At 38.7% G+C, this 24680-nt stretch overlaps 2 protein-coding genes across 7 annotated transcripts in view; both read left to right on the top strand.

The window, feature by feature from the left end:
• Window positions 1–8759: 8759 nt before the first annotated feature.
• On the top strand, window positions 8760–11392 carry LOC117497597 (tripartite motif-containing protein 16-like). The gene has a single exon (XM_034149580.1). It carries the CDS (start codon window positions 8868–8870, stop codon window positions 10536–10538), a length of 1671 nt encoding a protein of 556 aa, XP_034005471.1. The 5' UTR covers window positions 8760–8867; the 3' UTR covers window positions 10539–11392.
• Window positions 11393–15435: 4043 nt separating this feature from the next.
• Window positions 15436–24680, top strand: part of acox3 (acyl-CoA oxidase 3, pristanoyl) — a 36411-nt gene continuing 27166 nt past the window's right edge. The window contains exons 1-7 of one of the 6 annotated variants that reach the window (XM_034149587.1): window positions 15436–15521; window positions 15597–15640; window positions 15785–15830; window positions 16799–16946; window positions 17411–17508; window positions 17589–17724; window positions 19587–19661. In XM_034149587.1, the coding sequence (XP_034005478.1) occupies window positions 16827–16946; window positions 17411–17508; window positions 17589–17724; window positions 19587–19661 (429 nt within the window). In that variant the 5' untranslated portion in view covers window positions 15436–15521; window positions 15597–15640; window positions 15785–15830; window positions 16799–16826. Of the gene's footprint in view, window positions 15542–15596; window positions 15646–15784; window positions 15831–16798; window positions 16947–17410; window positions 17509–17588; window positions 17725–19586; window positions 19662–24680 lie in introns of all 6 variants that reach the window. The other 5 variants (XM_034149586.1, XM_034149588.1, XM_034149590.1 and 2 more) reach the window with 5 other exon arrangements.

The following is a 24680-nucleotide window of genomic DNA, read 5'->3' as shown; positions in this document are numbered from 1 at the left end:
AAAATATTCTCCTAAGCATATGAATAAATTTGAAGTCACAGAGAAAACTGTTCCTATCCTGTCCTCTACAGCAAACATCATGCAATTATCACACACAGTTACACAATTCAAACCTTTTCCCACCAATATATACATTTTTCTAAACAATAAACGTAACTCTGAACATTTGTACTGTATATGCACATGTGTAATGTGCTCAGCCCAATCAGGAAGAATTGCTCATAATGGGACAACGAGATGCGTTTCAATATAAATGAAAAAAGTGATTCATGTTAGGTTAGGGTTAGCAGCTCACTGAGCAGCAATGTCAGTGTGATAGCTGATCGGTTCACCACTTTGGTGATCATATGTTTTGATCCCAAGTTTTTATTCAACGCTACCATCAGGTCCAAATTTTACCTGCAAATTATTATCTGCTTCAGATGTAGGCTGATTTATTTAGTGCTAATAAACAAATGCTGGCATGCTAAACTAAAAAGGGATAACGTCATACATGATAAACATCAAGATCATGTCATGTGAATGTGCACCTGACTATTCCTATTGCCTAGCAGTGTGCGGTGATACATACAAATGTGTACACCTTAGACAAGAACATTCACAGAGCTTTTCATTCTGTATTGAGGACCAAAACTAACTGAAAACAATTCTGATTAGGAATACATTTCACCATGTGTATCCTATTATCCAGACGATAAACTTAAATTAACACCACCTATGATAAAGTGCAGGCTTGATTCCCTTTATAATATACATTCAAACTAGCAGTGAGGTTTGTGCTTTTGCTAGTGAGACATATTCTAAATGCACATTTCAATTGGGAAAGAGATAAGCCAATTCAAATGCTAAATACATTTTATAATAGCGCAATGTTTCATCAGTGTTGTCTCATTATGGGAGCACAAAGATCAAATCAGCTAGCATGGCTGTAGAATCTCAGTCCGGTTTATTTTTTAGGATAATTTACTTTGTCATTAGCATTGGAACCATTGTGTCTCTGTACCTTTGCTACACATATTCTACCAGCTTTAATAACACACATTACACATTACAATACACACACACTATACATTACATTACACACACATTCATGGTTGCTGGCGAGCTAACAGCTAACGTTGTACAGCTGCTAGAGTACGTTGGCCTTTTAGGACAAAGAAAAGGTTCATTATTGAAATTTGCTTGAAAGCTAAAATTCACGTGGCTCTCAGTCTGAATGCAACTATTGAAGTCCTGTTTTAAACACAAAGGCCTACACAAAAGAAATTGTAAAAAGCTCCTCTCTTACAGTTGGTATGCCGTGCAGCATCGTATACCACGTATGCCAACAGAACAACATCTGAGTGTCCTGCAGAATAGTGTGGCTTACTGTGTAAGAGGGAACTGAAACAGATGGATTCACTTGTTTATAAAAGTCATTGTTATTGCCGTTCTACATGTTTCATTACATTACACGTTTTAGGTCTTGTTTACCAAAAAAACAAGCATATTTCCAAGACCTGGGCAACTTCATCTACAGGGAACCAAAGTTTGAAAACGAAAGTGGAAGTGTAATTGACCACTCAAGTCATGCTGGCACATTGTGGTAAAGAACTCAGAATGCTAAATCTGAACTAAATGCTGCAGAAGATCAACACACTTCCTGTTTGTTCTTGTGGCTGACATATTCTCACTCGAGTGGTGGAGATCAGGAAATTTTCCCATGCAAATATTTGTAATTAAAGCCTAACCTTAAATACACTCAGTATTCTTCAGTCTTTTTGGGCAGTATGGTACACCTTGATAAAGTTACTCAAAACGTTATCAAAGTCCTATAAAATGCTCTCAGAAAACAAAGGGCGTGGGGTTATAGAAATCCCCAGCTATAGCAGAAATAATTGGGTGTGAATGGAAGTGCTCGAGGGTTTTTGGGATGGTGCCAATTTGAACGATTTAGATAATCACAACAGGAAACTGCTCCAAGCAACAGGTTTTTGTAGGATTATGTCTGTGGAAGATACAGAGACATCTAAGTGTGGGAATGAAAGGTGAAAGTAAACTTTGCCATTCAAGTTTGGTTACATAACTCATGTAAAACGGCCTTGGGTCCCTTGAAAGACGATATATAAATACAATATATTATTATAATTTTGAAGCCATAACATCAAGGGAAATGTCCTCCTTTCACAAAACAACAACTAGTGTTATTGATCAGTTGTTTTTTTTCAAAAGTTGGTGAAAGTGCATTTTTCAAAATATAAAAAGAATGATTGACTTTTTGTTCTTTTTGTAAGGATATTCAAATTTGAACAGTTAAAAAACTGCCTATTGTTTTTAATGTTTAACAATTCATGATTCTGCCATGATTACAATCATTTTACCAATACACACAAACACAAAAAGTTCATGGTGTAGTTTTCTCGGCTGTCCCACCCTTGATCCTCACCACGATTGCTACACGAATTGAGTCTAAAATGAAAAAGAAAATATTTTTGCATAGCTGTAACTATTGTTGCAATAACGTCTGCCCCTTTATTTGGAACTTTTTTATGAAATATATATATCTGTGTGATGTTTAGGTTCTGTTTGATAGAGATAGAGACAAAACACCACCCAGACTAGAATTTCTTTCAAGGAAAAGCTGACCTACAATGAGACAATCATCAAATGTGTTCATGTATAAATGTTCATCATCATGTACAGTATAATAAACTAAATGTGAAGAATCTCACTTTTTTCCATCTTATCTTATCTTATCTTTATTGTAAGAAAGGGTTGTCTTTTAAAGAAAAGGTCAGCATTGCATCGTGCTACCTTACCGGAAACACTTTGTGACCATCAGTGACTGCCGTTCCCCATCAGCCCCAGTCAACCAAGGAGTACCTCAAGGCTCTGTGCTTGGCCCCCTTATCTTCACCATCTACATGCTCCCACTTGATCAAATCATCCGCCACCATGGTCTCATTTTTCACTCATACTAGGGTCGGCTCTAGAACAAATCGAATGGGGGGGCAATCATTTACCACGGGGCGGCACACACTGCCGTCAACAACCAACACACAAACACCAACGCAACTTCAATTTCAAAACATGCTGTAAAGTCTCTTGTTTTCACACACATTGCAGGGTACCTCATTGGACTCCAGTCGGCACAGGCTGTAGGGTCATCTTGACTAGTTTTATGGATGTGGTCTCCAGTTGACCATGCTCATAGAAACAAACTTGAAAAATTCTCATTTTTCATGGCTCCACTTAAAATAAAAACAACAATAAGACATACGTGCTACTCTTGAGATGCGCCGGTGAAGATGGCCGCATCGTCTTTTGGCTCCTCTCCAACTTTGCCCCTTTTCGTATTTTGTGCATATTTATTTTACTTTTGCCGTTTTACTTTTAACATGGTTCGCAACATGCAAGCCGACCGCACCTACTCTGCTATACAATATAGCAGAGAGGAACTTCTTCACACCCAAAACTTTGTGGACAATAATAACCCTCCGACAGACAATGGAGATTCACCATGGCTACCTGTTGCTGTCCTACCTGAGAGACCTGAGAGACGCAAGAAGAAGACAAAGCGAGGGTGCTGGGCCGGGCTGCTGGTCAGACTGAGGAAACGAGAGAATCGACCCCCTCTTCTGAGTATTCTTCTGGCTAATGTTCAATCCATTGAAAATAAGCTAGATGAACTCAGAAGTCGGATTGCTTTTCAACGGGACATTAAGAAGTGTAACGTGTTAATTCTCACTGAGACTTTGCTCAACCCCGCTATCCCGGACTCCGCCATTGTTCCTGACGGATTCACTATTTTTCGTCAGGACCGGACTGCTAACTCGGGGAAAAGTAAGGGAGGAGGTGTGTGTGTAATGACTAATAACAACTGGTGCACAGATGTGAAGGTTATTTCTTCGGACTGTTCCGCTCATCTAGAGCACCTCATGATCTCATGCCGGGCTTTTCACCTGCTGAGGGAATTCACATCTGTTGTGATAACAGCAGTGTATATCCCGCCGCAGTCGCTCGCCGACAACAACACGGCACTCGATCAGCTGTTTGGGATTATTGATAAGACCGAGACTTCACGGCCAGATGAGGCGTTCGTTGTGGCCGGAGATTTCAACACCGCCAACATGAAGAAGGTCTTGCCAAAATACTATCAACACATCAAAGAGAAGGTGGAATCTGACTTCAAAGGCTGTAACACCCGGAACATGTGGGCGGGACTAAGAACAATGACAGACTACAAAGGAGCAGCGGGGGGTGCTGCGGGAGTGTCTGCGTGCGCATCTCTCCCAGATGAGCTGAACAGTTTTTTTTGCACGCTTTGAGAGCAGCCAGGCTGTGGAGGTACAGATGGACCAGGAGCTACACTGCCCTTTTGTTTTAAACAGGGCAGATGTGTGTAAATCCTTTAAAAGGGTTAACCCACACAAGGCTCCTGGACCTGATGGCATCCCTGGCCGTGTTCTCAGGGTGTGTGCAGTTCAGCTGGCAGAGGTGTTCACAGACATCTTCAACAGGTCCCTGCTGCAGTCTGTAGTCCCCACATGCTTCAAACACTCCACTATCGTTCCTGTCCCCAAAAAGACAATAATCACCAGCCCCAACGACTACCGCCCAGTAGCACTCACCTCCATCATAATGAAGTGCTTTGAGCGGTTAGTCAAATCATTCATCAGCTCCTCCCTCCCTGACTCTCTGGACCCCCTGCAGTTTGCCTACAGAGCAAACAGGTCCACAGACGATGCCATAGCCCTCACCATCCACACTGCCCTCTCACACCTGGACCCGAAGAACAGGAACACATATGTGAGAATGCTGTTCATTGACTACAGTTCAGCATTCAATACCATTGTGCCCTCCAAGCTGGCCATCAAGCTCAGAGACCTCGGGCTCAACAGCGCCCTCTGTGACTGGATCCTGAACTTCCTGACGGGCAGACCCCAGGCAGTGCGGGTGGGAAACATCACATCCTCCACCCTGATTATCAACACCGGAGCCCCTCAAGGCTGCGTGCTCAGCCCTCTCCTCTACTCCCTGTTCACTCACGACTGCGTGGCCACACACAGCTCCAACACCATCGTGAAGTTTGCTGATGACACGACCGTCATCGGCCAGATCACAGACGATGACGAGACGGCGTACAGAGAGGAGGTCGAAAACCTGACATCTTGGTGCCAGGATAACAACCTCCATCTCAACGTCAGCAAAACAAAGGAGCTGATTGTGGATTACAGGAAGCAGCAGGGAGAGGGACACGCCCCCATCGCCATCAATGGGACTACAGTGGAGAGAGTCAGCAGCTTCAGGTTCCTCTGTGTCCACATCACTGAGGACCTGACATGGACTCTTCACACCACCACCATCACCAAGAAAGCTCGACAGCGGCTCTTCTTCCTCCGCAGGCTGAGGAGGTTCAACATGGACTCCAGGATACTCTGCAACTTCTACAGGTGCACCATAGAGAGTATCCTGACTGGCTGCATCACGGCGTGGTACGGTAGCTGCACCGACATCAATCGTAAGGCTTTACAGAGGGTGGTGAAAACTGCACAGCACATCACCAGGACGGAGCTGCCATCCATGGAGGACCTTTACTCCCAGCGGCTCAGGAAGAAATCCCTACGGATTATCAAAGACCCCCATCACCCCAGCCACAAACTGTTCTTTCTGTTGCCGTCTGGCAGACGTTACCGCAGCATCCAGGCAAAAACAAAAAGATTCGGAGACAGTTGGCAGTGAGACTGTTAAACAATTGAACTGCTGAAACAATTTCATAACATTCATCTGCTACTTAGTAATATATATCTACTATCTAATATATATCATTCCAATAACTTGTATATAGACTCGTACTGCACTATTCCATATACTCACTTTATTTTAGAACTATTTTTCTTTTTGTATTACTTTTACTATCTGTATTATTATGTTGCATTGTTGGAGAAGCCTGTGACATAAGATTTTCAACGACATAATTACTCTGTAGCTATGTTAGTTTGACAATAAAGAACCTTGAACTTTCTTTTCCCCCTTCTTCTTGACCCTCTTCTATCCCAGGTGTGAAAACCTCATCTCTCTCATCATCTGAGAGCTCAAAATCTGAATCTCCCTTAACTATCTGGTACAGAAAATGTCTACTTCAGTTCCGTCTCCTGCAACAATATTGAGTCATTAAGTCCATGAAGATGGTCCTGATGTCCACTATGGACATTTATAAAAGAGCTGTTATTTCAAAACTTGAATTATTTAATTGCTTTCAGAACTAATTATATAGTTCCTCACATGTTAATAAACAAGAACTATATGATTTTCATGTTAAAAATAACACTTCCTGCTTCTATAACATTTTGTTTTTGGTATGCCAGCCATTTTGGATGAAAAGAGAGAGGAACTTCCCAGCATGCAATTTTAACTGTACAGTACATCAGGGATTGATAGAGTAGCTCAAAAGAGTAAAAGGAGATGTTAACAAAATGTCCACTAGTGGACATTTGTCAATGGGCTGGGTCTCAGGAGGTGTATCATATCAAAGTGGACCAGCATCTTCTCAAAAATGAAAAAGTCAAATAATACAACTATGAAGGAATGCAGAATATAAAAGACACTTGAAAATCTATAATGCAAATGTAAATTAATCATTTATCTTTTAGGTCGGGGCTGGCACGTTGTGGTAACAATTGTGAATGCTGATTTGGGGAGGTGCAGAGGAACATACCACTTCCTGTTTGTTCTAGTGGCTGATATACTGTATATATATTCACTTGACTGGTGGAGGACAGAGCATTTCCCCATGCCATCTTCTAGCACATCATCCTTTAGTTAAAGCCAGTGCTTTTTCTAGCCCTCTAAGACAACATGGTGCACCTCGGTGATGTTCCTCAGAACTTTATCAAAGTCATATTAAATACTGGGAGTCTGTTGCTGCTCATAGCCTTCTTCTTCATTCTGCGGTACTTATTTGATATGGATTGTGTTTGCTCATGCCGACCAGGTGTACACAGACACGAAATAGTGTTCATGGCTGCCCCTCCTTTGACCCTCACCATGAATGTCACTATAATTGAGTCTAAAAAACAAAAGTGGATGTGTCCGTGCAGCTGTCATTTTAATTGCAATAGTTTCTGGAGTTTTATCTTGATTTGTCTTGTGAAATATGTTTACCTGACCGCTGTTTGGGTGTCCGTGGTTCTGTGTGATGGAGACTGGTACTTCTCCCTGGTGACAAACCTCAACACCAACCAGACTGGAATTCCTTGCAAGAAAAACCTGACCTACGAGGAGACACTCATCAAGACCGATTACAAGAATGCATCACGTGTAAGTGACAACACACAGCAACAAGATAAATGTGAATAATCTACATTTTTCCCTAAGGTTGTTATATTTTAAATCTATTAATATGACTATTTTATTTAAAAAATAAGCGTCATAAGATAACAAGGTAAAGTCCAATATTCATGCTAAAAATAAAAGATATCTGGTTAAAAAAACACCAAAATAATTGTAATAAAATGAATCAATGTTCTTGTGACTTTTAGACATCAAATTAAATGTGTGGGTTCAAAAATGATGAACTGTTTGTGCTTTCGAGCCAGTGCAAGCTGTTTGCAATATGAATAGTTAGTCTAAATAAAAAATAACTCTCACATAATGTTTAAATGATCTGATATCCCCAAAAGACAAGGCAGGTTCCGTCATCTTCGTTATAAAGAAATAACCACAACTTAAAGGGCCAGATTCTGCATCTTCAGTGGAAAGAGGACAGGAAACATCTACTTAAATGATGTACTTAAAATGATCATGTTAAAGCATTTGTATTTTACTCGAGGATGTCTTTCCGTATCATGTGCTATTTAATGTGAATACATTGAGTGCATTTCACTATTGTTCTTCTGTTTCTTTCTTCTTCAGTCTTCTTATTATTTCACCCCATGTTTTGCCGTCTAATAACTTCAGCCTACTTTCAGCTACAGAAACCATTCAAATATCAAAATATTCAGCCTTTTCAGCACATGATGGGAACAATTATTAGATTTTTTCCAAACTTTTTAAAATATTCAGCTTTTGAAACTCTTTTTTTAACATGTAACTCAATGGGAGAACCCTTCAAATCCTCTTTAAGCTACACCGTGCGCCAAATGCTACTCCTTACTTTCAGCTAGAGACTTCATTCCAACTTTCAAATGGTCACAAGACAATCAGCTATTAAATATGTTTTTCTATATAAAAGCCCCCCCCCCCCCACACACACACACACACTACTACTACTTCAACTACTAGTACTACTATTACTACTACTACTACTACTACTACTACTACTACTACTACTACTACTACTACTACTACTACTCCAACTACTACTACTACTACTACTACTACTACTACTACTACTACTCCAACTACTACTACTTCTAATACAAATACTGTTGTATGCACTTACTGTACATTCAACTATTAAATCAATCAGCTATCTCAGGACATTGAGGCTATTTACCGTGGAGGAAATAAGAATGTAACCTCCTTCAGATTTAGTAAGTTTACCACTTATTTTACAACTAAAAGCTCTTTCCAAATGAAGAGCAGGTTGTAACCTAGGCTCTGTGTAGGTCAGAGTCTGAGCGCTGCTCCTCCTGGAATGACTCAGAGTTTGATAAGCCCTCCCTCTCCTTCCTGCTCTCAGACACAGCCAGCTCCACTCTGTGTTTCCTGGTTCCTCCCCTCCTTCAGATCCACACTGAGGAGGATGGGTGTAACCAACATGTGGGGAAAGCACAAGAGCTGATAGGCCACATTCACTGCACACACACATGCTGTTCAGATAACCTGTCACACTAGTTCCAGCTCTCAGGAAGTGAAACTCACACTCGCTGCTACTGAGAGGTGAAATGGCGCAGAAAGGAGTTCAGCTGGAGCGGGAAATGTTATCTTGTCCCATCTGTCTGGATCTACTGAAGGATCCGGTGACCACTTCCTGTGGACACAGCTACTGCATGAAGTGTATTAAAGGCTTCTGGGACGGAGAGGATGAGAAGAAGATCCACAGCTGCCCTCAGTGTAGGCAGAGCTTCACACCGAGGCCTGTCCTGCTGAAACACACCATGTTAGCAGCTTTAGTGGAGGAGCTGAAGAAGACTGGACCCCCACCTGCTCCTGCTGATCTCTGCTATGCTGGAGCTGAAGATGTGGCCTGTGATGTCTGCACTGGGAGGAAACTGAGAGCCTGTAAGTCCTGCCTCGTGTGTCTGGCCTCTTACTGTGACCAACACCTCCAGCCTCATTATGAATCGCCTGTCTTTAAAAAACACAAGCTGGTGGAGCCCTCCAAGAAGCTCCAGGAGAACATCTGCTCTCGTCACGACGAGGTGATGAAGCTGTTCTGCCGCACTGATCAGCAGTGTATCTGTTATCTCTGCTCTGTGGACGAACACAAAGGCCACGACACAGTGTTAGCTGCAGCAGAGAGGACTGAGAGGCAGAGAGAGCTGGAGGGGAGTCGACTAAACATCCAGCAGAGAATCCAGGACGGAGAGAAGGAGGTGAAGCTGCTTCAGCAGGAGGTGGAGGCCGTCAATGGCTCTGCTGATAAAGCAGTGGAGGACAGTGAGAAGATGTTCACTGAGCTGATCCGTCTCATGGAGAAAAGAAGCTCTGATGTGAAGCAGCAGGTCAGATCCCAGCAGAAGAGAGAAGTGAGTCGAGTCAAAGAGCTTCAGGAGAAGCTGGAGCAGGAGATCTCTGAGCTGAAGAGGAGAGACGCTGAGCTGAAGCTGCTGTCTCACACAGAGGATCACAACCAGTTTCTGCACAGCTACCCCTCACTGTCAGCCCTCAGTGAAGCTACACACTCATCCAGCACCAACATCCGTCCTCTGACCTACTTTGAGGACGTGACGGCGGCCCTGTCAGCAGTCAGAGACAAACTACAGGACGTCCTGAGAGAGGAATGGACACACGTCTCATCCACTGAGGTGGAGGTTTTACTGTCAGCAGCAGAGCCCACCACCAGAGCTGGGTTCTTACAATATTCACAGAAGATCAAACTGGATCCAAACACAGCAAGCACATGGCTGGTATTATCTGAGGGGAGCAGAAAAGCAACATTAGTGGAATTTGTATATTGCTTGTCTTCTTCTAGTCACCCAGAGAGATTCACTAGTTATCTTCAGGTCCTGAGTAGAGAGAGTCTGACTGGACGTTGTTACTGGGAGGTGGAGTGGAGAGGGGCAGCAGTTTGTGTAGCAGTCGCATACAAGAATATCAGTAGAGCAGGGGGGGAAAGTGTATTTGGAAACAATGACAAATCTTGGTCCTTATATTGTGACCAAAACAGTTATTCATTTAGTTACAACAATATCCTCAATCCCGTCTCAGGTCCTCTGTCCTCCAGAGTAGGAGTGTACCTGGATCACAGAGCAGGTATTCTGTCCTTCCACAGCGTCTCTGAAACCATGACTCTCCTCCACAGAGTGCAGACCACATTCACTCAGCCGCTACATGCTGGAGTTAGGCTTTATTATGATGATGGAGACACTGCTGAGTTTTGTAAACTCAAATAGCCTGAAGTCATTGGAGGAACTCTTCTACTTCTTAAACTCACCGTGTGTCCATCAGAGCTGATTGTTCATGTCTTCACTGTGCAGAGACCAGCTGTCAATCAAACATGATGGGTGGGGCTTGAACATCTTCTCATGAGTTGTTCTGTAGATGTTGGACTTTCTTCCGGCTCCTTCCTGGGTCTGTGTAGCCATGGAGGCTGTCACTGCTCAGGAGGATCCTTGTTCACCTGAACTGATATGTAAACTTTGCTCTAAATATGTGTTGGATATTTCTTTTGATTCATGTTGTTGTTTCTCTTGTGATGCACGAGTCTTCAGAGAGAAAGCAGCAGAGCTTCTTTTATTTGATTCTGGCCACTTTCTAAAACAATAGAGACATTTATAATCACATGTATTATTTTGACAGATTAAATGTTATTGTTGCCCAAATGAACTACACATGAGTTCCCCAGGTGGTTATAACACTTATTTCATCATAACATGTTTATTTAAAATGATATTACTTCCTGTCATGATCATAATCAATAAGTAAATCATTTATTATTCTCCTGTAAATAGAGTCTTTGCTAAATTGTATAATATTAGTAATGTTTTTGCAGACTAGTTGTTGTTGTTGTTGTTATCCAAATACAAATGGGGTACTCTGATGTTTTATAGAACATTAATTATCATAATAATAATCAATAAGTAAATAATGTATTATTCTGTTTGAAATAGCTGAGATGAAACATGGTGTGGATAAAGTGAAAGTGGTCATGAAATCATTGAACAATAGTCATTGAATAAACTTTACTGATGGGATGTGTGATCAAATGAAATGTTTGGATAATTAATAAAGGTTTGAATTCAAAAATAAAAAAGGATCTTGTATGATGTCCAAGGTGCCGTACGAAGCTGATGGAGAACATGTGGAAGTGATCTGAGACTAGAACTGAGTTTTCCTCCTGAAACAAAGCACAGTGTTCATCATCACTCAGTCTGACCCCTCCCTCACTCAAACATCTGTGTGTGCATATATATCACAGGAGGGTTGCTTTAATACACATTTACTGTAGTTGTTTATACCTTTTCAACTTTTCTTTGAAATATTAAGCTTCATCACTATTTGTCCTACTCTTCCAGTTTCACTTTCAAGCTTTCAACAAAGTCACTGCGATGCATTTTAGCTTTAACCATTTTCATTCAAATCATTTCTGCTTTTTTACGCTAAGTCCAGCAGTTTGTAGCTAAAAGAAGCTACAGTACAGTCACCATTCAACTATTACAATATTCAGCTTTTTCTGCATTCTCAGCTAAATTCAGCAACACATTTGCGCAGCTTACAGGATTCACACGCATTTTCAGCAGGAAATGCATTTTCTAGTTCGATCTGCAATCGTACTTCTAGCAGTGTAAATATAATTGGACATGAATGTAACCATAAATGAGGTTCTGTTTGAACCATTGTGTGGTACTTCTCACATGATACTCCCGCAAAGCAGTAGTGCATGTGATTAAATATTAGTTTTATAAGTCCTAAAGTTTGCCTTTGTTTCTTCCCTAGGACTTGGGGTTTGGAGTTATCATTGGAGTTTTCCTTCTTTAGATTTGGTCAAGATGTCTTCTTTGTTTTTTTTCATATGTTTGTAGCGCAAACATCCAAAGTGTCGCCTCCCTGTTTGTATCTCGAGGGGACCTTTGCTACCCTCCGTACTACAGATCAGTCCTGTCAGAGGAGGTGAGCAGCCATTTGAAAGAGGAGCTAAGAATAATAGCAAAAGAAAAAGCAAAGAACCTCTGTGGAGAACATCTAATGACTATTCGAAATCATGAGCTGCCAGGACAGCCAATAGTTGGCAATCCAAATAATCGCAATGCAAATGCAGATGACAATCCTAACGTCAATCTCAACGACAATCCCAATGACAATCCAAAAGACAATCCAAACGACCACTTTATTGTCAATAAAGTAAGATTGATTCTAATGAGCAGCAGCTGTAAAATGTGTGACCTTTGTACAAATATTACAGGTGTCTAGCCAGGAACAAGTTAACCCAAAAAGTACACTGAGGTATTTTCATTATTTTCTTTTTTACATCTGACAAGTTAAAATCAAATTACAGGATAAAAAAAAAGTGAAAAGGTGTATTATATTTCTTAATTTTCAGGCAGAGGGCAGCATTGGCCTACATATAATTATATACACAAATAATACGTTTTCATGAAGAAATGTTGTCTTTCTGAGAGAAAAATGTGTAAATACTGTGTGAAAATGTGTGTGCATTTCATATATTCTGCACTCTATTTCATTTTATATGTAAAAAATATATTGTTGCCTATATTCACCTTTTGGATTATTACATTTTAATAAATGCATTTGTTCATTCAACAATTTCATGTCAATTGGTCCAACGCATGGCATAATGATATTTGAGTTTCAGTGTATAAGTTCTGTAATAAAACATTTAAAGGTCACCTTTTATGCAAAATCCACTTTTCATGTATTTTATACATAAATATGAATCCCCTCTGTGTAAAGAGATTCAGAAAGTTCCAGCAAAAAATATTCTCTCTCTTTTTGTCCTGATCCATTTATATAAAAACGTGTCTGAAAATGAGCTGATCAGATTTTGGTCACTTTGTGATGTCACTATGTTTTTTGGGTTCGGCAACCATTAGCCAATAACCAACCAAGGTAACCCCCCCACCTTATCACCTGAATATCCTCTATATAGCACCATTGTGGTTTTTTAACCAATCACTTCTCAGAGGGGCGTGGCCAGCAGCAGCAGCTCATTAGCATTTAAAGCTACAGACACTGAATCAGCACTTTTGGAACAGGGCTGAAACAGAGGGGATTATGGGATGCTGCAATGATCTGTTTGGTGTTTCAGCCAAACACTTCAGAGACATGTTTTGTATTTATCTGAGACCTGTAATATACTGTTGAACAAGAGTATATTAGGGGACCTTTACATGCACAATACCTATTTAACACACTACAGGAAAGGCAGTTTAGGTAACATGATGATCTTCCGACAGAACTACATTGTTACATTAGACGCTTTAGGAAATGTGTACATAATAGCAATACAAATCCAAGGCCTTTAAATAGAAGAAGATATCTGATTACAGTCACATCTGATCATGCTCTGAACTATCTTGTAGGATGATGGTTTCTCTTATAGATACAGACAGATTATGAATCAACATTTGGGAATGGAAGTGAAAGCATCCTTAACCATTCAACTCGGGCTGGCACACCGTGGTAATCCACCCAGAATGCTGATGCTTTCAGTTTTTTCTTGGGGCTAACCAGAGGTGGAAGAAGTACTCAGATCTGGTACTTAGAAGTAAAAGTACAAGTACAAGAGTGTAGAAATACTCAGTTACAAGTAAAAGTCCTGCATTCATAAAATAAACAATCCACACATTAAAAAAACAAATAAAAATCCATATATTACAAATAAACGAAAATAAAATGAACAATCCATACATTAAAATGAAATTAAAAATATCCATACATAATTTTTTTTATAAAAAACAATCCATATATTAAAAAATTCAAAGAAACCATCCATGAAAAAAAATTAAATGAACATCCATACATTGAAAATAAAAAATAAAAAAATCATACATTAAAACAAATTAAAATAAACAATGCATAAATAAAAAATGAATAAAAAATAAACAAGCCATACATTAAAAAAACTAAACAAAAACAATCCTTACATAAAAAATAAATAATTGTTTGAATTTTAAGGTTTTTAATGGATGGATTGTTTATTTGAATGTTTTTTAAAGTATAGATTGTTTTTTTATTCAAATTTTTTTTTAATGCATGGATGTTTTATTTATTCAAATTTTTTTAACGTTATTTATTTTTACTCATTTAATTAAGAGTATAATTAAATGAGCAATCCGTTCATTTATTTATACTCTTAATGTATGGATTGATTATTTTTATTTGTTTAATGTATGTATGGATTGTTTACTTTATTTTATCTTTAATGTATGGATTGTTTATTTTATTTTTTCAATGTATATTATTGTTTTTTTATCTTTTATTTATGGGTGTTTGTTTTATTTTTAAAGTATGGATTGTTTATTTAATTCTACTCTTAATGTATGGATAGTTTATTTGTATTTGTTTAATGTATGGAATGTTTATTTCATTTTATTTTTAATATATGGATTGTTTATTATAATTTTGTAATGCATGGATTGTCTATTTTATTATTTTCAATGTATGGATTTTTTGTTTTGTTTTTAATGTACAGTATGGATTGTTTATTTATTTGTAATGTAGGAATTGTTTATATAGTATGTGACATGAAGCAATAGAAAATAAATGACACATTTCTGTATACATTTTCATAACAATACCTAAAAGAAATAGAACAGTTAGTACAATTCTATACAAAGAGGTGGGTCCTAGTTGTGTAACAAAGTCATTTCAAGATTTTATATTTATTGGACTAAAATTGTGTTATTTAGATCTCACTTTAAGAATACATGCATGATTCAGCATACAAGGTTTGCCTTAGTCGCTCCATCATTTATTTCTTTCAGTAAAATATTAGTTCTTAAACTTTTACATTTTTAGTTTGGCATAATGTAGCAAATATTACGAAGAAACCTTGTCATGAAACATTGATGATAAAGAGAAACCATGAAAAACTGAAGTAATTGGACCGGAAACGCGATTCAGGCTAAAGCGTTTTAGCAACTCGGTCTTTCACGCTGAAATACAGACACAGTTTTAACGGCATAAATGTACAGAACAGTTGTTATTGCACATTTGTTTTATACAATAACAAACACACGTTTGTACTCTTATTCTGAAGGTTCACATTCAATAACCGTGTGAAGATGGTGCTTTTATTTTGAAGGGTACATTCAGGAAACGGTGTTGTTATGCTAGCATGGCTGCGTAAAGGTTACACAGCTACTGTCACACTAGTTGTATAACAGTGGAAGAAACGAGTGAGCGACATTAACAAGGTAAGCTGACAGAACTGCAGGTAAGACATAGCCACACAAATTATTATACATGTAAACTATTTACTAATTCTTCAGGTATACCGCTGTAACGCTGTGACTACATTGGAACAACACATTGTGTAAGGTAATAGTGGAGAAACACTACCGAGTCAGGGCTGTCAGATAACTTAACAGTAACAACCTATACTTTAATATGTTGGCTATTCTGGGACAGTGGGAAATGGCAGGGTTTAATAACAGTCACCTTTTTTACTATCGTCCAGTGAAACAGCTTCCAGAGACTTTGAACTGAGCAGCTCAACTATAAAGGTTGGTTTGATTTCCTGGGAAGATAAAACTGAATCTATATGGTGTTTTACAGAGGTGGGAGAAGTACCAGAGTGTAGGAATAATCTGTTCAAAGTACATTTTATCCAAGTAAAAGTAGAAAAGTATTATCATCAAAACATAGTTGAAGTACCAAAAGTAAATGTAGTCATGGTGCAGATTGGTCCATTTCAGAATAATATATGATATGTTTTATAATGATGATCATTAAAGTGTTATCAAAGCTGGTAAAGGTGCAGCTAGTTTGAATGACTTTGTATACTGCAGGGTAGCTTGTGAATTTACTCCAGAACTAAAGTCTGATTTAACACTTGATTAGATTTCACATCATTCATCCAGATCTGTAAAGTAACTAAAGGTATTAAATACATTTAGTGGAGTAAAATTACAACATTCACCTATTACCTTTACAAAGTAGCAAAAATATTGAAATACTAAAGTAAAGTACCTCAAAATTGTACTTGGGTAAATGTACTTAGTTACCTGACACCACTGAATCTATGTGTTGTTTAAGTTTAGTTTAACTGGAACCTACTACATGTGTACTATGATTCCAGTGGTGGAAGAAGTACTCAGATGTATTTCTTAAGAAAAAGTAGCAATACTACATTTTATATGTACTTTGTTCTAATTAAAAAGTCCTGCATTCAAAATCTTATTTTAGTAAAAGTAAAAGAGTATTGGCATAAAAATATACTTAAAATACCAAAAATACCGTATTGGCCCTTTTCAGAATTGTATACTGAGTTACTATTATGATTATTCACGTGTTTTCATCACAACTGGTGAAGGTAGAGCTCATTCGAGTGACTTATGAGCTAAATTAATGAAGTTCTTGAAACTAAATGTCGACAAAGAGACACAGTAGTGGTGGAATATTGCCGCATTGCCAAAAACAACAGTTATTGCAATGATGAGAAACCAATTACTTGTTTTTTCCCCTTTTAAAGTGGATATTGTCAGCCTGAATACAACAAGATGGCTCATGAAGTGGCTGACCTCCCCAGTGGCCCCCTGGATGTGTACAGGAAGAAATCCTCTTTCAACTGGAAGGACATGCTCTTCTTCTTGGAGGGAGAGGAGATTTTGGCATTCAAGGTAGCTGTCAGCTTCTACATCTCTCTGTAGAAAAGATCTGCATGTACCAGTCCCTATTATCGTCTTAGAGATACTCTATGCAACGTGGATTCATTTTCACCTGTTCAAAATAGCATTGAAACCAACACCTGCCATTTTCCCCATACATCTCTCGACCTCTGTTATTTTAAAATGAAGTGTTTAAAAGTGTCATCTTTATTATAATAGTCTATAGGGTGCCCTTTTATTTTTGCAAAGCACATGTACTTTACCACCACCCAAACTGTGATAATACCTATTGATACAAGCCAAATAAAAAAAGAAATACTCTTTTTTTCTTTTACTAACTTTTTCACAGCACTTTAAAGACTTTTTGTTCATGTTAACTTAAAATCTGGTGTTCCTTCTTGACCTTAAATTAAGTTTTGTACTTTATGTCATCTAAATGCTCCTCTGTGCATTACACCCTTTTTTTTGTGTTGCAGCACAATTTGTGGAAGACACTTGAGGACGACCCCCTGTTTGCACGCCTTCCTGGTGAAGATGTCTCTATGGAGAAAATGAGAGAGCTGACCTTCCTGAGGTATCAACATATTACTATTACTAACACCCTCCATCATATTCTAATCTATACAAACTAAAGCGTCAGATACACATTTACAGGGTGAAGCAGCTCTTTCGATACAACTTCCTGACAGAAGAAGAGACGATGTCTAACCCCTGGAAGACTGTGGCTCTCAATGATTGTCTGGGCATGTATGACTGGGCCATGGGGGCCAAGTACTTTCTCAACCAAGGGGTGAGTGTGCATCGGCAGTGTGTGGGAGAGAAACTGCCTCTGGAGGGAACACAGAGATTTTAGCCTTTGCAGACCATTTACATGCACACAAACCTATAGAACACACTACTGGAAAGAGAAAACCCCAAAAGCATAATAGGGCCTCTTTAAATCTATATATAGTTACATTATTTTTTTATCCGTCACACACTTTATTTGGCGCTTTCACACCGCAGTACTTTTCCCACAAAGGTTCATGAGAACTCTTTAGTTCTCATGAACTAAGTACAGATCGCGTTCACACAGGAATAAGTCCCTGGGGGAGGATTCATGGATGTATAATAAGAACTGGATACAGCGTGGGAGGCGGGGCCTCATTCATTCCTATGAGAGTTGCTCATTCGCGCATGATGATAAAATGGCCCAACTTTTGAGAGAGCGAAACGTCACAGATTACCCGGCATGCCTGAGAAGTACCCCTATGTGCGCTCATAGCGCATGCGCAACTTTAACCATGCCCCCCAAAATGCTCGTTCACATCAAGCACGTCAATTTGCGCAGCACCGCACGTTCATGACAGCATGGTAATGGTTTGTTAGATTTGATATTAACGAGGCGGCAGTTAGCAGCTAGCGGTTAGCTAGTAATTATGCTAATTTACACATCAATCGTTATGTACTTTTATATTACGCTGTAACAGGATCTAGTGATATCCAAGCAACAGAGCTTCATTTAGCATGAAAGAATTATTGCACTGTATATATATATATGTATGTATATATATATACAGTGCAATAAGCTTCTTAGTGCAATAAGAAGCTACAGGGACGTTAATCTACGTCGGTAATATTAACTTTATTTAATACAACATTTACGGTACAAGATTTAATCATACAGCCCATGTAGTATAATATTTTACAAATGATGAATTACAGCAAACATGTGCAATATATCCATTATTACAGCTCCGTGGGCTGGCAGTAAGGCGATATGGGTCCGTTCTTATTGTACATCCATGGGTAAAGATAAACGCATGTAGTATTGAACACGTAACATGAACGTGCCGGGCGGCGCGGTCCCGTGGGTTAGATGCGCGTTCATAATGCAGAGGGAAATAACTCTCAGAATAACGTTATTAGCACATTTTTACAACTTGAGGAACGAATGTTTTTAATAAGGGCTATACAAGTGTTCATACTGGGTAGTTTATTTAGTTTAAAAAAAATTATCCAACGATTTACAGACCACTCTTTCCCCATGTAAGTCAATGGGAAAAAGTGTTTCCGGGCCTGGCAACCAAAAGAAAGTGTAGTACCGCCGTTTGGCCAGCACGAATATTTTCATCTGAGTCCGGCGCACTTCCTGGGGGCTTGGGAGGATTAGGCAAATGAAGCCGCTGACGTCACTTCTTCTTCTTCTTCTGCTTTGGGTTTACTTGTAGTCCGCAAACAACTTCACGGCGTATACTGCCACCCGAAGTCCCCGGCCGGAAGTCCCCGGAGTTGGGGAGTAATTGCCAGAACGCCGACACCTCCTCATCTCCACCGCTCCCATGTTTTCTTTCGTGTTGCCATAAGTTAGTCTCTCTGCGTTTGTGCGCTGGGCTAATGCTAATGCTAATAATGCTAATGCAAGGATAATAAAATGGCGGCTTCACAAAATCTTTTGGAAAAAAGGGGGTAAAAAAGGTTCTGATGAACTCATTTTAGTTCCAGATCTTCTTGGTGTGAACGCGACATTTCGGAACTATATCGGAACTAAAGTGGGAAAAGTACTGCGGTGTGAAAGCGCAGTATGTTGTAACTGCTAGCATTGTTGTAGCCTTTTCTTTCCATCTTAAATTATTGTGTAAGTAATAGAAGCTAAAACCATTTTTGTTTCAGATGTTTGGAATGACTGTTGCTGGCTCAGGATCAAAGAGACACAGCAAATTTGTTGAAAGCACAAAAGACATGACGGTAAGAGTTCAACACAGATACTGTGCATGTTAACTCCATACCAGTGCTTTACTCATGGCTGTCTAAAAGCAGAATGTAGTATTTGTGGAGGAAACTTCTGTGTAGTAATGCATGGAGTCACCGACTCAGGAAGGAGACACGGTGAGAGTTGGAGCTTTGATGTCAAACACTGATGGGTTTATTCAGAGTATTCGGTCGGAGGATTCACATCACAAATCAAAGAGTCAGAGGTTCTGACTACACGGTAGAGTTGCCATGTCAATTCTGAAGAACCTCTCTCTATGCTAGACCTTTTAACGGGTTCACAGAGAGAAATCAACATCTCTGAAGGAGTAGACTAAACACTGAATCACCTGCGTCCGACGCTCATGGCCTCAAGGATTTCACATCCTAGAGCCCACAAACACCGATAAAGAAGTGCCTCAGTGTTCCCACAACAATTACCCTACGTGCCAGTCAAGTTGACCGGTCACACACTGGTGACAACAACACATATGGCACCAAGGCCTTTCCTTAAAGGAGATAACACGTCACAGAGCAAAAGGTTAGATATCTAGAAGAATTATTCCTTAACAGTTCCTCTCTTTTTATCATTTTTGATAACCTTAAAACATTAGTCTAATAATTCTGGTCAATACTTAAATCAATAGGCGTCTTCAGATTCGAGTGTGGTCTCACCTTACATTCAATTACATCACAAAGTAGAATAAGATTGAAACATTCAATCACAATGATTGATACAGGCAATCATAATAGGAAAAATTATCTCTCATCAGTGTTTGGAGCATCTTTTGTCAATAAGTACAATAATGAACACACATAAAACACAGATACATAATAGCAAAATATTTGTTTTAAACTAATATCTTTTATCATTTAAACCATTAGTTAATGTCATTTATCAAACTATAAAATCAAAACCAGAAACAGCTTAAAGATTTGCTTTAAGGCAATCACTAGTCAAAAGCATTTAAAACTTAGGATCATAAGAGATCCAGCTAAGGCATAAAATTCACAGTGGTGATTTGATCAATCTGTAATCGGCAAAGTTGCAGTGTCCTCAATTTTAGGATTACTTACGTCTACTTCATTACGCTTTAGTCAAGAGTAAGGCACTTACTTACTTAGTAAAATCAATACATTCATTTTAGTCAAGTACATTGTTCAAAATCTGAAAAGGAAAAGTTAGGCAAATATTCAAAGACTTTTGTAAAAACCTGGAAAGGAAGGATTAAACATTCTTAAAACTTTAATTCATACATTTGTAAATGCTACAACTGATCTGTACCAAATTAAGTCTATCAATTATTCTTATTAGCCATACTTACCTGAAAATCTACTTATGGTACTTGGAAAGGGTTCTTCTGTGTTTATCTAATGTTGAATATAGAATATCAATTTCTTTAAATTATAATTCTCTAATTTGAGGATCAAATATGCTACATAATTGTTATATCAATTATTATAAATATTTGTTTTGGGCCAAAACTGAAATTAATCCAGTACTTGAAACATCATGTTAGGTCTGTCTGTGCATGGGTAATACATTAAAGAGTTGTGTTGTTAAGCCTGATTTCTGGATGATTAAGGATATTAACATTATCTGTTATAATATTAGAAATACCTTATTATTCAATACCTTATAATCTGAAAATATTTATTTATTAATTTTGTTTAGTGTGAAAATGTAATCTGATCTGACTAAATATATTTATCACCACTATTTAACACATGTCTGGTCATTGGAAATATAAAAAACAATCATTAATTGTACATCTTTAAACATCTGGTCATTCAATTCAAAGTTCATCTTTGTACAAGAGCTGGAAGAACATGTCCGTCAGGCTTCCTGACTCGTTCTCCTCCTCCCTTTATGACACAGAGTGTCTGGTGTGTAAAGGCATCCTGATACTGTAGATTAGCACTGAGGTGCTGATTGGCTCAAACTCTTCTTCATCAGAGCGCCATATTTCAACCCCCCAATTGCTCTGCTTTTGTGTGGCTCATTCAGTGAGCACTGTAGTTAATCCCCTAGTGAGACGGAGGCTCATCTGCCGGTATTCCTTCTGCTATCTGCTTGAGTACAACTGCGTATTCCTGATGCATCCAGGTGTCCCCCCCGTGATGGGAGAGGTTAGGAAGACATCAAACTCCTCCAAGAAACATGGAACATTGTATTATAGAAGCCTCTGAAACCCTCGCTCGTCCTGCAGGGTTGTCTGCTAGAGCCCACCGAGCAGAAAGATGAAGAGAAGAACCCCCTCTTATCAGAAAGGTGAAGAGAAGCATCCCATCTCGAACGACCTCGTGCTTCCTTGCACGTGGCTGGGGGTGCTCTCTGCACCCGGAGAGTGTGACCCTCTCTCTCTGACCCTTGGCCTTGAGAGCTGTCCTAGTTATTGGGTTAACACCTGATAGGGATGTTTTTCTGAGTGAAGACAACTCAAAGTAATGGATTAGCACATTATCATTTAATTACAAAAATAGGATAGGCCCCTCAGAATTATTTGGGAGCCTTCCTGACACATGCACATTATCATTTTGAAGGTTTGTGTTAGTCATTGAACATGCAAGAATCATATACTCATCAGTCCATAGCAGAGACATGTTATTGTAAGTTAAAGGTGAGCTTGTCCCTGTGGATATAACCCCTTCTCAATGATTCTAAATGTATATTAATTCACCATTTACCTTTTGATAACATATTAGTTTATCAGAAATATTTAGTCTCTTCCATAAAACATAGGTTTGAGAAATAAATTACCCAATATAAAATCAATTACTCAATATAATTGACTCTTCCCTCCCTTTTCTTACATATGGTACATATGAAATAATAACTTAGGAGTCTATTTAAACATGGTATAGTTTATACTCTATTAATCGAGAAGACTCAGTATCACCTGTGTGCAGCTTACAAAAAACCATGTGATAAACATATATTATGCAGGAAATGGATACATTTGTTGAAAAACAAAGCATATCTGATTTGGGAGGAAAGGTTTCATCCCTTTAACATCTGAGTTATTACTGATGGCAGCATGAATGATATTGGGTGTCATTACTGAGAAATGTCAAACAAAATCAAAACCTTACATTTGAAAACAGGTTTGCATTCCTCCACTTAAGGTGACGTTATCATTGGAAACAATAAAAGCTAATTGTTTTGATGTAGAATCTATACATTGAATCGTTAGAGCAGAACATAATGGTTGTATTGTAGCCTGAGTTTTGTGCAGCCTTTAGTTTTACCAGGTGGAAACATTGTCTATATAATGTGAATACATGTAGAACTAGACATTAAGAGACCCCTGACATTAGGCCTATTTGAAACAATAGTAGGGGCTTTTACCAGCTCGCCAACTTACAGGCATCCTCTGCATAGCAGTATGAATAGCCTTAAAAACAACCCACTCTGCGGTAACGAGAGTCATGTATCTGAACCAAATGCCCTAAGTGAAGCCGTTAGTCTCATCTGACTGACCCAAGGGTTGGTGCTGGTGTGACAGGGAGGCTTCCAAGTGTTCATAGCAGATGTCATGCTTTCAGTTCATGGCTCAGTGGGGGGGAGCAGACCCATGTGAGACAGTATCAACGGCTGTAATGTTCAGTTTGAGGAGTGTCATTCTCTCTGGGAGCAGGAAATGGTGTCCATTCAGACCAGACCATTAATGTCATGTAGAGCAGCCATAGCATCTCTGTGACTGCACTCAGCCGGACTGCAGCAGGGCAGAACTGGGTGACTTTTAGTGAAGCCGTCCAAGGCCATAGACAAAATGGAACCACGTACTAACAAAAGGGACACAAGGTCATCAATGTCTCTCTTTACCTTTGGCCTAATTGTAAAACAAATTAGTGGAAGAAATATGGAACACTAATCCATCATCATGTGACATTTAGAGTTAATTTAAATAATTACTTATGGGTTGAAGTCAAATTAACATTAACATTAGAACTAAAGTCAGTCAAAATTGGACTTGCACGGATCAGAATCTAATCAATACACCATTTTCCCAGCTCTGTAATGAAAAGGATATCAAGATGAGGTACATTACAGGAGTGTTAAAACATCCAAACATGCACACTTATCTTATTCTAGTAGAGATTAGAGGACAGGTCTAATGTTGTGAACAACATTATCAAGTCAAGTTATTTTATTTATTTTATCTTATGTACCACATTTAATTTAATAATTAATCTTAAATTACTAATAACTTTAAAGAAGGCAACAATTTACAATGTGGATAAGGTGACTACTTATCCAAAGTGTGTGGGTGTGTGTGGGTGTGTGTGGGTGTGTGAACAGCTTGTCTGCCCAAGGTTAAAACATTTGGGACAGCAGTGAGAATGTTATGAGAAACAATTTGTTGCTTAGACTGAACTCGAAAGAAGCTGAGATTAGAACATTTGAAATAAATCAAAACACTTGTACATTAATTAAATACATTTGACATTTAGCTTGAGCTGGGTTCAATACTTTCTTTATGGTATTTAAATTGGGCTCAAGTAGAACCTTTACATGGATTTGGCTTGCAACACAAAGTGATACCGATCTCTGTCTGTTATGATTTGAAAGTCTCATGATTTAAAGTGTAGGGCTGTGAAGGAGAGGCCCTTGGAAAACAACCTCTACTTCTTTGTTAACTGTAATTACTTATTGTAAAGAGATTGCAACATTATACTTTTTAAATAATTGCTCAATTCATTTAACACATTTATTATGCACACTGTAATGAAAACGTCAACAAATATATTGATCCTGGCTTAACCAGCGACCTTTACTCTTTTGTTCATTAGCTCGGTTTCAGAAAACTTGTCAGTAGTTTAACAACTATTAGAATTTTAGTAATGTCTGTGGAGACCAATTGGTTGATACGAGAAATCATTTGAAGCAGTTTAATAAAGAATGTTAAACTATATTTAAAACTGTAATTAAACTTCAACTTATATTAATTATCTGAATCCAGTGGCCAGTTGGAATAGATAATCAACAAAGTTTCCATTTTGCAGCAACAGCGC

The sequence above is a fragment of the Trematomus bernacchii genome, unplaced genomic scaffold (assembly GCF_902827165.1).
Source record: "Trematomus bernacchii unplaced genomic scaffold, fTreBer1.1, whole genome shotgun sequence".
Classification (NCBI taxonomy): domain Eukaryota; kingdom Metazoa; phylum Chordata; class Actinopteri; order Perciformes; family Nototheniidae; genus Trematomus; species Trematomus bernacchii.
Note: the sequence above shows the minus strand (reverse complement) of the source record. Positions and strands in the feature narration are given on the sequence as shown.